The sequence below is a fragment of the Aythya fuligula genome, chromosome 1, assembly GCF_009819795.1.
Source record: "Aythya fuligula isolate bAytFul2 chromosome 1, bAytFul2.pri, whole genome shotgun sequence".
In the NCBI taxonomy this organism is placed as follows: Eukaryota; Metazoa; Chordata; class Aves; order Anseriformes; family Anatidae; genus Aythya; species Aythya fuligula.
In genome coordinates, this window is record NC_045559.1 from 188,069,179 (window position 1) to 188,081,876 (window position 12,698).

The window sequence follows — 12,698 nt, forward strand, 5'->3', positions numbered from 1 at the left end:
GAAAGTCTTCGTAAAATTCAATGGGTTATAACAATGTGACCCTTGCCACTTGAATGCAGCCATCAGATACTGTGATCGATGCCAGCTAATCAAACCTGACCGCTGCCACCACTGTTCTGCGTGTGACATGTAAGTTACTGCACCTGAAATGATGGATTTTCTCTTTCCTTCTATTACCACCACTTCAGTGTGTTCATTTCATCAGTGTGTAAACTCCTGCATGCCAGCAGATTTTACTATTTGTTCCTTTCTCAGGCCCTTCATACTCTGATTCCAAGGAAGCAAAGTTCCTCCCATTAGTGCTTTATTATTGTTGCAGCCCTGTAGACCAAAATGCCAGAACTTGTTAGGAAACCTGCAATCTGCTTATAGCTTTATAAAGTAGTGCTTATGTAAAAACAAATAAATTGGCACTGAAAGCAAAGAAAGGCAAGTCTGAGATACCAGCACATGGTTATTATAGAGCTCTTCTATTTTATCTTGCTTCTGCAGCTTTGAAACAGCTGTGTGCTACTAACACTGCATTATCTCAAAGAGTGACAGTGGAATTGCAGGTCTTTGCTGTTCAAAATACACCACTGTTGCTCCCTAACCTCATTCTGAGTCATCAGAGAAGTCTGTAAGGGTGCTGAATCTGTGAGTGAGACTTTGTATGTCTGAGCTTGAGGAAATCTACTTAACTAAAGAACCTAATGTGCATCTTTTGGCTAAAATCAAATTTATTAGCAAATGAATGTCTGTCTGAAATGTCTAGCATCCGGCTTTATACAAAAACTGGATGAAAATAGCCTATGAACTATTCAATTTACCCACTGTGCTGTTTTTTTTTCCCCTCAATTACCATAAACAAACAAGCAAGGAACAGACAAAAAAGTAACAAAAATAGCCCTAAGGTAGACTTAGTTGGAATGAATGACCCGCTGACATACCTTATCCACACAGCTGTGAAGGGTCCTTTGGATTTGTTTTCTTTCATTGCTCACATAAGACTAGCATGGCTTAATGAACTATAAATAATATGGTTTAAGTGCTGCCCAGTAATGCTCCCCATGTTAATTTAAGAGGCTCTTTTCATAATTCTCTTGTATCTCACTTAGTCCTTTGGGTTGAAAGGATGTTCACTGTAAAGTGGAGACATAGCATGAATGCAGAAGAACGGTCAAAAGTTTCAGTGAGGACATTACAATTAAAAGAAAAAACACAAACAGTAAAGTAAAATCATATGTCTTAGAAAGGAAATATACCTTTTGCTTTAATTTGCTGGAAATAACCTCTACTCTTTTTTCAGATGTGTACTAAAAATGGACCACCACTGTCCGTGGTAAGTTTATTTAAAAAGAGAAAAAAAAGACTATCATAATGATTAATTAGCTCCTACATGCTGCTTCAGAAAATGAAACTTTGAAGTAAAATTTGATTTTCACAGAATTTCTTGAGGCTTTATCATGTGAAAATAAATTTTGGTCCTAATGTGTGTTGCAACTTAGCATTATAGGCCCAGCAGCCCAAACCATACATTTTTTCCTTATACAGAGAAACCATGGAGATAAGAAGACCTATGAGAAATGGCAGTTCTTTTAGTTCGGTGGTGTTATCAACAGAAGAGGCGATAACCACTATGTTGTGAAAATCAGTTCTTGATTCTAGATGATACATAACATCCCCTCAGATGGTTACTCTTCTGCAGTTTGTTTTCACTGGTAGTCAGTAAAAATATTGTCTGCTGTTGCTGCAAAGATACTGCTATCAGTAGTTCACTTGAAAGATTTTTGTAACAAAAGCAACATCCACTGAAATTGATGGAGAGATTTGTATTATCTTCTGCAGTCGCTGTCATTAGTTCCTAGTATGTGAGATGCTTCCTAAAGAGACTGATGGTATCTAATGCTTTGACAGCTCATGCCTTGTCCTGTAGAAATTCTTGGGAGGGAACAAAATTTGTGGGAGGGGCCCAGCTAACTTAGCCTGAGGAAAGAGGCTTCATTCAAAATAATGGCTTAAAATGCTTCTGAAACACTAGTGCCAAACTCTTTTGGACATACCACTGGCATCATACACATTATGCTCTGCAAAAACAGCTGAGTGTACTGTTATTTATTTATTTATTTATTTGTTTGTTTTGGTACATCATAGTAACCTCTTTCTCTTTCCTCTTCTTCTAGGGTGAATAATTGTGTGGGGTTTTCTAACTACAAATTCTTCCTCCTGTTTTTAATGTATTCCTTACTGTACTGTCTGTTTGTTGCTGCTACAGTCTTGCAGTACTTCATAAAGTTCTGGACAGTAAGTTCTAAGGCTTTTTTGTGTTTGTTTGTTTAATCTTGCATGCGTTTATTGAAGGCTGCCTCAGCATGTTGTCACTCACCATTTACTCTGTTCCATAGTTCATTACCATTAACAGCATCAATCGAAGTGACTGAAGCAGGAGAACCTTCTGAATATTAATGAGTTAAATTTATTATACTGCCTAGGATGAGTAACTGGGGGAAGAAGCTCCAATGAGGACACTGTGGTTTCTCTGCTCCATCAAAATTGAATGTCACAGCTCAGGTTTCTTTGAGATTATTGGTTACAGATAAGTAGATATAGAAAGACCTGGTTTTATCAAACAATTACGCGTGTGTATGTACGTGTTTGCATGTGTGTATGTTTAGATGGATACACACACGTATACATCCAAATACCAACAGATATGAAATAAAATAACCTTGTATCTTTGTGGTTACTTTGCTATCGGGTAAGGCAGGTGAGTTTTTTGGGAACTCACCAGTCTCTGTTTTGGAATCCTTACGTAGGCATGTCTGAACTTCATACTAGTGGGTTTTATTGATCTGATACGGGCAGAATGCTAAGTATGGTGTTAATGATATCCGTGTTCCTTGTAACCATTGTCAGTAGTAATAGATAAAATAATAGATACACATACGTGCACCTTACTAGATTTAGTAGAATATATGTGAAAGGTGAACATCTTTGCATGTCAGTGTTATTGTTCCTATCAGTTTTGTTGCAGTTATGTTCCAGGCTGAATAGAGCATCTTCTGATGTTTCCTTTCATCTCTGAAACCTCGTACTGTGCCTTCCAGTCTCTTGAGAGACTGGCATCTTGAGAGGCTAGCATCAGAATTCTCTTAATCAGATTCCATTAACTAACATGAGGAAAAAATCCCTGTTAAGCGGAAGGCTTTCCATCACATGTTTATAAATAAATGGCAGCACGTGTTTCTTAGATGCTACTTGCTGTTGCTGTAGCTGTGAAGAGCAGTAATTATCTGTAGCAAAAGAAAGACTCTTTACTGGAGAAAAGTGCCATGTCAGGGTGAGAGAAGCTTGATCATGTATTCAGAACAGCTGTACTTTGAGACAGATGTCACTAGACAGGTAAGATAAATGGTGCAGACACATTTGTTTGTGTTCATCTGAGCCTATGGGTCTGATCTGCCAAAGTACTACGTTTCTCTTAGTCTCTCAGTTCTGTGTAGCAACCCATCACTGGAGAGCAGTGTGTAGGAATTGAGCTTTCAGTATCATGTGAGATGAAAGTCACAGGTGTATTTATCACCCAGAGCTGTGGCTTAACAGGTGTTGCAAATGAAATGATCCGATTCTGCTGTTCAGTCTTGCTTGACTGTAAATAGTTAATTTTTTAATTTGTGAATGTGTCACTTCCAAACATCTGCCTGGCTGCTTTCCGGTGCTTTGAATGCAATTTCCAATGAAACTGTAGATGCGCTCCTACATATTTACCAGTCAGTGCTTGAGCAAAGAAAATGAATTTGCTTTGTCACCTCACTTCATAGCTGTTACTGCAATGGGAGTCAGTAGGACATCTGACCACAATGAACATTTAATACCAACATTTGCAGCAAGCCTATTCCAAAGCCCATTGGACATGATAAAGAAGTGGACTCTTGAGCAGGGGAAGTGAACTTAAGAGGGATATATTTTTAATGCTTTGGTTGCTTAAAATGTTTTATGCAAGAATGGGCTACTTCTGAACTGTGACAACAGGAAATGTTAGCTGTGTGTTTGCATTTGTTGCTTTCATTTTCCTGTTACTTCCAAGACGAAATCTGAAGATACCAGGATCTTATAATCAGAACAGATCTCTGACTCATTCATACTAAAAGACTCATTCCACAAAGCTAATATTCCTATGATTTTGTAATAGCTTGATTAAAGTGAAATTCCAGAAAGAGTTGGTAGCACCATCATCATGTGGACTTGCAAAATTTAATACGGCTCCAGTATATAAGCATTTAGGTGGGTGCTGGTGACTACAGAATAGTCCTGGAAGCTTCTTTCTACATCTGTAGATCAGAGCGGCCTGCAGATACATCCTGCATGTAGATGGTTTCACTGTTGCTAATGCTGAGCAGTGGTTGCTACAGCATCAGACAGATAACTATTAGGGCTCTCTAGATTTGTTTTTTTTTTTGTTTGTTTGTCTGTTTTTTCTTTATAGCTTGACTGTCGGAAATGTTATCGTTTCCTTTTCAGAAGGTAGCATTTCTTTTTTGCTCCCTTATAAATGTTTTTAGAGAAAGCATATATAGCCATTGCCAGGTAGAAGATGAAATACTTGGAATGTAACCTTCAGAAGTTGGAGTAATTTTAAGGGTGTACATGCTACCTACACAAATTTTAGCAGTCCACTGTTTTGCACTGTTGATGGTATTTGTTTAGAGAAGCAACATGTATGTGCAGATACTTGCAAATACTGTGAGACATGCACTGTCTCTGATGGGAAAAAAAAAATCTGTCACACCTGCAAGACTTTCATAGCATCTTTCATGCTCTGTGCAGAAGTACTGACAAAAGGTTTTAGTACTGTTCATGCCGTGATGGAACAGCCATGCTGGCTCTAAGTGTTTACCACAGGCTTACACTCTGTTGTGGGAGTTTAAATCTGGTTTGTATGGATCAAGGGAATACGAGTGACACGTTGTTGTTGTTATACTCGTAACTCCTTTTCCTGTACTCATAAAATTCTTATTCTAATACCTAGGAAGTTGTTAAAGATAAGCAGATAAATCCACTGCTTAACAAAATGCATTTGACACAGGCACCAGTCCTGGCTGAACGCCCAGTTCTCGATGCCTTGTTTACACAGTGCAGGGTAGCACTTCCCAGTGTGTTTGTATCCACTCTCGTTTTTGTTGTGCTCCCTCCCACCTTGAAACCTGCACATTTTTCCAGCTGTTTTTGGTGTCTTTCAGTGTCCTCCAAATTATATTGGCAATCCTGAGAATAGTTAATTTAAGGATATGATATGTGTTCCGGGACAGATGGTACATACTTCTGAAAAACTCCACTTCTATTTAAAAATTGAAAAAGTAATTCCAGGTCCTTTGTTAGAACTGAGTCCTCCTGTCTGTACACAGAGGGGTGTATACTAGATGTTTGAGTTTCTTTAGATTTAAGATGAGTAACAAGCTGAGCTCTGACAGTATTTTTTCTTATTATTTTTTAAGTGATTTGATACATGCTCAAATGACTCAGTGCTTGTGAAGGAGTTTGTGAAGGACCCTTCAGAATAGTGACTGCCATCAGGCTATTATGTGTGCTAAGCAGACCAAATTTTATTGTGCAAATCATTTCCCTTTGTAAGCTCTGAAGTTCTCCCACCTACAAGTCACAAGTCTCTTCTGCACTGCTGCTAAATGTACAGATTTTAAATAACTAATGACTGAAGTTTCACTCTTCTCACATGCTGTGGCATGTGGCTTGCTGCTAGAACACAGCTGTGATTAAGTCTGTGATAAGCGCTCACAGGCTGCACCCTTCCATCCAGGGAAGAATTAGCCTTTTGTGAAAGATGCTTGAGTTCTGCAACTGGCATTCAAGAACTTAGAGCCAGTGGCTCCAACTGTGTAGTCGGAAGAGGAAAATGTTCCCAGGGCATCAGGCAAATTAATGATGTATGATTTAAAAATAAAAATAAAAAAAGTCCTTCTCCAGGTTATAGACCTACTGTTTTAGGGAAATGCAACTGAAAGTAAGTTGTATTTTCTGGCCCAGACCCAAAGACTGAGCTGTCACTGCTCTTCTGAGCTTCGAAATCAACTGGCCTGAGAACTGTCCATGGAGAACTACTTCATTTAAGTAGTTCCAGAAGGGTCCTGTAAGTAGTACTTTGTAGTGCTTAGGAGTATTTAAGGATCTAGTTGCATATAGTCTCACTCTCGTTACGATTGTGTAGTGAAATGCCTGAACCTGGAAGCTCTGCTTTTTTCTTTTGTTGTTTTTATGTAAATTGCAAACTGTGGCGGTGAAGTATTGGCAAGCACGACTGCTTGGGTGTATGTATGACATCAAGAAGTTAGAAAAATGAATCTGGTAACCACCTTTTCCAAGAAAACCACAATGTGCTCAGAGGTAAGAAGAGGAATTACAGTTTTAACACGAAGCTTAGGAGTAAGAAGAAGTTAAAGTATGTCTTTTGCTAGCCTTCATTTCAGGGGATTGCAAAACACTTTGTTTCCCTCCAGCAGTGAGGAGAGGGACTGTTGCACAAATTGTCTAAGCAAAACTACAATAAATAAATACAAAACTACAATAAATAAATAGATAAAGGCAGTAGATAAGCTGAATTTAGATGGCAGTTCAAACAGCTGGACTCTATCATTTTCTTACTCTGGCACGATCAGAGGGTAGCCAGCACTTTTGAAAATGCTGTTAATACATGCCAGACTCCAGGGTAAAAGTTTTGGCTCTCCCTAGGCTTTCTGCACAGAGCAGTCTTACTGAAAAGCCATACAGCTTACGTAGGACAGATTTGTGAAGTGCTAGCATCTTGGCTAAGGTGGTTAATAACATTCTTTAAAATTTGGAATTTAAAGTCTAACTTAAACTCAGCCTTCCTGTTTCTTTCTTTTCTGAAGTACTAGCTGAATTTCAGATGTTACACTGAAAATATCTCACACAATTTTCAGTATTGAAGGACATTGGGAAGAAAAGACAGTATTGATGTGTTACATCTTGTTGTTGATGGGTTTTGGTTGCTTTGTGTTGTTTTTTTTTTTTAAACAAAGTCATGGGAGGAATGGTATCTTATTTTTTGTGCTTTTGACTGAACCTACATTTAATGGTAATAGTTATGTTCTGAAGTGAGATTATTTATTTATAAACCATTGCTTTATGGTTTATTCTTACTCTCTGGAGTATTGTTAGCTTTATAGAGCTGTATGAATGGTGTCATCGTAGACAGTGTCACCATAAACCTTGCTCGGGGAGGAAGCTAGTAGAGAACGCACCCAGTGCAGTCACGCTGCTCAGGCTAAGGAAACCACTTGAAAGTGATCCAGCCCCAATCTGAACAGCAGGACTTCAGAAGAAAATCACACGCCTTGGGAGTTAGTCATGTGCTCTTGTGTACTCAGTCCTCCATTCTCTTGGAGAACGGGGGCTCAGGCTGCTGATGGGCGTTGGAACTTGGCACGTCCGAGGGCACGTGTGCACACCAACCATTTTTCTTAACAAAGCTCGTGCTGTTTTCAAACACTTGGTCTTAACATAATATTAGTGTTTAATAAATTGTCTTTGTTTGCGCAAAGCTTTGCCGCAGGAAAGCTGCAGAGAATTGTCCAAAGGTAAAATTCAATATTGATATAATTACTTAAAAATGTTCCTACTATAGTTTCCCTAATCCAATCCTTCATAGTAGCTATTTACACCAAACTATGGTGTAAATAGATTGAAAGGGAGAAAATCTGTAATCTGTTTTGCTTACGAATATAGGCAGTGTATGTGGATGTAGATATACTTGTATGCACTTGATCTTAATCGAAATGTCTTCTAGATAGTCTAAAAAAAAATAAGCCTCGGATAAGTGTGTGTGCTGAATGAGCTAATGGAAAAAGTAATGGCAATAATGCTAACTAAACTGCTGAATAAAAATAGCATCTCTGCTTTCATAGTGCTGCTAAAGGTCAGCTGCTTAAAAGTACCGTGATTTTTGAGGATATATAACTAGAATAGTATTGTTACAAATCCTATTGGCCTCTTCAAAGTGCAAACCTAAATATGGTTGGGGCTGGGGGTGGAATTGACTATCGCCTGTGGGTGGGAGGTTATTTTTTGGTGGTTGGACTGAAATTGTTTTTTTTTACATAGATATTCTGGTGAATAACTTCTGCCTTGTCAGAGATGGCAAATTTGTTCTGCTAGGTACATGCTGGTTGTTTCTTAAACCTTAAACCTGAGAGGTTATCAAAAATTAAAGTGCAGTCCCAGGAAACTGATCTTGTCTAGGAGTTGTTCAGCCTTGGAAACACAATATAACTGAGCCACTTCCCATACACATTCCTTTCACCAGTTCAGAGGTAGTTTCAGTATTACTAAGTTGCCAGGAAAGGGTTTGGAAGTTCTCGTTGTATCTTCTTCTCTTGAAGAATAGCAATTTTGGATGTGTTTTCAGTGTTTCTTTGGCTGTGGCTGCACAGTGAACATTTTTTAGTACAGGATTTTATTTATTTTCACTTGCCCCTTGCTGTGCATTTAAAAAAAACTAACCTGGTTATATACAGAACTAGCAGACAAATGAACACGTGCAGTCATGTAACTAAAGACAGACGGAAGGGGTACCCATCAGCCTTCAAATGTTGTTATATACACACTGGTTTAACGTGACATGAAAGGAAGGCCCTGCTTGTGCTGCTTTTCTTTGTGAAAAATGGGGTGAAAGACCTATAGCAGACTGGGGGTAGCAGAAAATGTTTGGTGATAATATTGCATTAACTGCTGAAGAAGTGTTAACATGTTAATCTCTTTCTTTCTTTCTCCCCAGAATGAATTGCCAGATACCCATGCAAAATTCCACGTGCTATTCCTTTTCTTTGTGGCAGCCATGTTCTTCATCAGCATACTGTCGCTCTTCAGCTACCACTGCTGGCTAGTTGGCAAAAACAGATCAACAATAGGTCAGTTAATTGGAGTACAGAACTGTTCCTTGTCCAGAAAAACAAGTTGCTAATAATGGGTGGATAAACTTTTACATTTTAATGGAACTTTAAAATTCTGTGCAGCAAGAATTTTTGGTGAAAGCAGTTAAAGGTCAAACATCCTGTCTTGCATTTCCTAAAATGAAGCATATGTAGTGGATTTTCTTCTGAAGCTAAGCATGGAGATTCGTGATAAATGTTAATTTTTTTGGTTTTATTTTTATTTTGAGGCCAATGAGGCATATTGTTGTTGTGGTTTTTATATAGTGTCAAGTAATCTAACAGAATTGCTACTTGCCGGTTATCCTGTTGTTACAATACTTGGAGTAGCTCAGTGGCCCCATCTGAGGTGAGGGCTGTCCTGTGTATGAATATAATAATACATTTTGCTCCAAATCTGAAAGAATATTCTTAAATCCTGTGAGATAAAGTGGACCTTGGTATTAGGAAGTGACTTCTAAAATCATTGCAAGAAAAATGGAAACATTGATGCATGTTTCCTAAGTAATAAAAGAGTACGGGTTGCAGGTAATTTCTGTGCCTAAACGTTCTGTCAATGATCAGTGTAAGCAAGTTACTTGCATTAGTTAAAGTATCTAAGTTCCTGCTGAAGCATTTTTAAAGTGTTTTTTTTAAGGGCTCTGCTGGTTATTGCCACAACTAAAGTCAAAATGTTCTACTTCTTGTTGGAGGTTAAATTTCTATCCCCAAAAGTAAATGAATTAATGGAAAGAAATACTACTTCCTGCTTGCTAGAATTTCTCAGTGGACAAAAAGGAGTTTTTTAGTTGCTTGACAGGAGGGCCAAGTCATTTTCCTTCTATGTATCTACAGCTAAGGAATATTCACAGTATCTTTCTTAGCTTTGGAAAAAAAAAAAAAAAAATTAGCACATTCCTTGCCCAAAAGTCATTGTTGGTCATTGACTGCACAATCAATATTTACTTTCTGGTTCATGATTGTGAAAAGACAAGGTGTTGGTATGGAGAGAGGAATGAGTCCCCTTGGTTCTTGGCCAAGCGTGTAACCTGTCTGACTAGGTAAATAGTAGGTTGGTCAAGTTTAGGTGGTTTGTTGTACCTCATGGTGTCTGTTTCTCTGATGTAATAGATCTCGTCTTTCTCTGATACTGTGGTATGCTCTTAGTTTGACTTCAGCCCTGGGCAGAGTGGGAAAAACCTGTCTTGTATGAATTTAGGTACAGTAATGCCCAATGGTAAATTGCTAATTTGTGCAGAAGAGATTGTCTGCTCACAGACATGCACAGGCCAAAGAGAGAGAGCCATCAGTGAAGTAAGGATGTGGTATCTTCAGCATGCTGATGGTAATTTGCTTTGCCTCAGACCTTAAGTTAAATGTAAAGAGAGAAAGATGACTGATCTTATGGGAACTTTAATGCTTAGATTTTTTAATGGTTTTTATTACTTAAGATGACAATCATTTTTTCCCCCATAACACATATCAAGATTATCTTAGCTTGCCTGAGACTGTGTTCACAGTAGAGAAGTTTGAGACTGTTCATTTTCCCTGACTGCTTGTTGCATTAGAGTAAGTTGCATGTTTTTCTTTTCCAGAAACATTCCGTGCACCCACATTTCGAAATGGACCTGATAAAAACGGCTTTTCGCTTGGATGTGGCAAAAATCTAAGGGAGGTTTTTGGAGATGAAAAGAAGTATTGGCTGCTCCCTATTTTTACCAGGTGTGTGGTCTGACTTGAAATGAATTAGGGAATTAAATTGATTGGTTAATTTGCATCTTGCTTCCCCTTCTCTGAAAAAAATGAAGCACAATTGGAAAGCTGATTTGGAAATCTTGTGTGATTGGCATGAGGAGAATCTGGAGGAGAAAACTAGGAAGACTCTGCACAGGGTTTTCATTTAGCGATGAGAGCCTCATTTACAAGGGCCTTCTAAATACAGAAGTTTGGAAAGATTTGTGAATTGTATTTCAAAAATTCTACACCTTTTGGTTGGTACTGTTAGCGCCTGGTTACAAAGCAGAAATCAACAGTACAGGGGAGATACAAATGCTCTTTGAATTTGAGCTGCATTGAAACAACGTCAGTTTTAAAAACACCCCCTCTTATTCCCAACAAACTTGACAGCTTTTCTTTTGCTGTACATGACATTTTCATTAAAAGCCTTCTGAGGAAGTGAATGTAAATAAGCAGCAGGGGAAAAAAATGTTGATATGTTGGAAAATTGCAGTTTTAAAACTTTATCTGAACTGGTGTTAGGAAGTTGCAGATAAATGTCTGAAAAGCTCAATAAAGTAAGACCAACCTGTTGCTCACTCTCACCACTCCAGAAAATCAGCAGAACAAAGTAGGTGCCATGTTTCAGCACTGCTTTTGGAGGCTTGTGTATCAGCTTAAAATGTGGGTGAAGCTTTTTGCCAAACTGAGGTCTGGAAAAAAAACAGCAGGGGTAATAACAAGATCTAAAGTTGCCTCAGCCGTTTGCTCAACTGACATGACTTTTCACGTGATTTTTTAAAAAAAGGTGGAAGATATATTACAGGTGGGTATTTTCCCTGAATGACTGAATTTGCTTTAAAAGAAGGCTTAGCTGATCTCACAGTGATGGGAGGAAGAAAAAAGTATGACCACCAGAATATTGTTTGTGCTTCTGGGGTTATAAACACTGGATAGTCTGACTACCTGTGCCCAGTGGTTTGGGAGAAGACCAGGGCTACATTCTAGAGAAACACGATGTTGTTTCTGAAATATGTAGGCAAGTACTGTGCTCAGCAGCCCACACGGAGTGGTAGGGTGGGAATTGTTTGAGCTCCAAAGCTTAATTAACTGGTTATGGGGTTTAGTGGTAGGAATGCCTTGCTCAAGTCTGGAGTTCGACACTGCACTCAATAATTGATTCCAGCCTGTCAACTGCAAACAGTGATTTGAATCTTTGTTTCTGGTTTAGTTTGGGCGATGGGTGTAATTTTCCAACTCGTTTGGTGATTATGGATCCAGAGCAACTAACTGTCTCAAGCCAAAATGAACCTGCCAAAAGGTAACTATTGAACTTAAGTTGTACTGTGCCAGAATTCATCTGTTTAAGAAAAAATGTTTAAAAATTTAAAAAAAAAAAAAAATTGAAACTTATTATCAGGTTCAAAGTGAATTTGTAAGTCTTCAGAGAAGGATAGGGTAAATCAAATCTAATAAATGTGATGCTGCTTGATACAGAAGGGCTATTTCTGGTTTTAGACTTCTAAGACGATGTGGCTCTAAGGAAACAGAACAGTAGTGAAAGTAAAAGACTTTACAGGCTCTTTTAACAAGAAGAAAAAAAGTCCTAGGGAAGAATGAAGTATTTTTTTCCATGGAGCATTATTAAGATATGTTTTTCGAATGAAATAATGGGTAAATACCACTTGCATTTCACTTCCTCCAGCATGCCTAAGCAAGGGATGCTGAGTCACAGTTTGCATGAGAGGTAAATAATGTGGCTATTGCTGGGTTTGAGCAGTGGAGTTCTTCTAGGTCGTTACATTTTAAACCTCCTAATTTGCATGGCTTGTATTTTCAGGAAGCTTGCTTCAGATTCAAGGACACATGAGTACATGAAATTTCTGAGGACGTTTATGTAATTTTGGAAGGCTTTTGTGTTTGGTGAATGGCTGAAGGTTGTTGTTAACAGCAGCCACATGAGTTTATCAGGCAGTAACGGGTGCAAAGGCAAGAATGAGACGTTGCTTCCAGTACCATGCAAGCTGTGGAATTTACACAAGAGCAGTACCCTTGTGCAAA

General features: G+C 38.4%; 1 protein-coding gene across 2 annotated transcripts in view; it reads left to right on the forward strand.

Moving 5' to 3' along the window:
• ZDHHC20 (zinc finger DHHC-type palmitoyltransferase 20) overlaps positions 1-12,698 on the forward strand; it is a 44,971-nt gene that overhangs the window by 24,091 nt on the left and 8,182 nt on the right. For both annotated transcript variants that reach the window (XM_032208126.1, XM_032208127.1), the window contains exons 5-10: positions 60-129; positions 1,289-1,321; positions 2,163-2,283; positions 8,789-8,921; positions 10,517-10,643; positions 11,869-11,958. In XM_032208126.1, the coding sequence (XP_032064017.1) occupies positions 60-129; positions 1,289-1,321; positions 2,163-2,283; positions 8,789-8,921; positions 10,517-10,643; positions 11,869-11,958 (574 nt within the window). The remainder of the gene's footprint in view (positions 1-59; positions 130-1,288; positions 1,322-2,162; positions 2,284-8,788; positions 8,922-10,516; positions 10,644-11,868; positions 11,959-12,698) is intronic.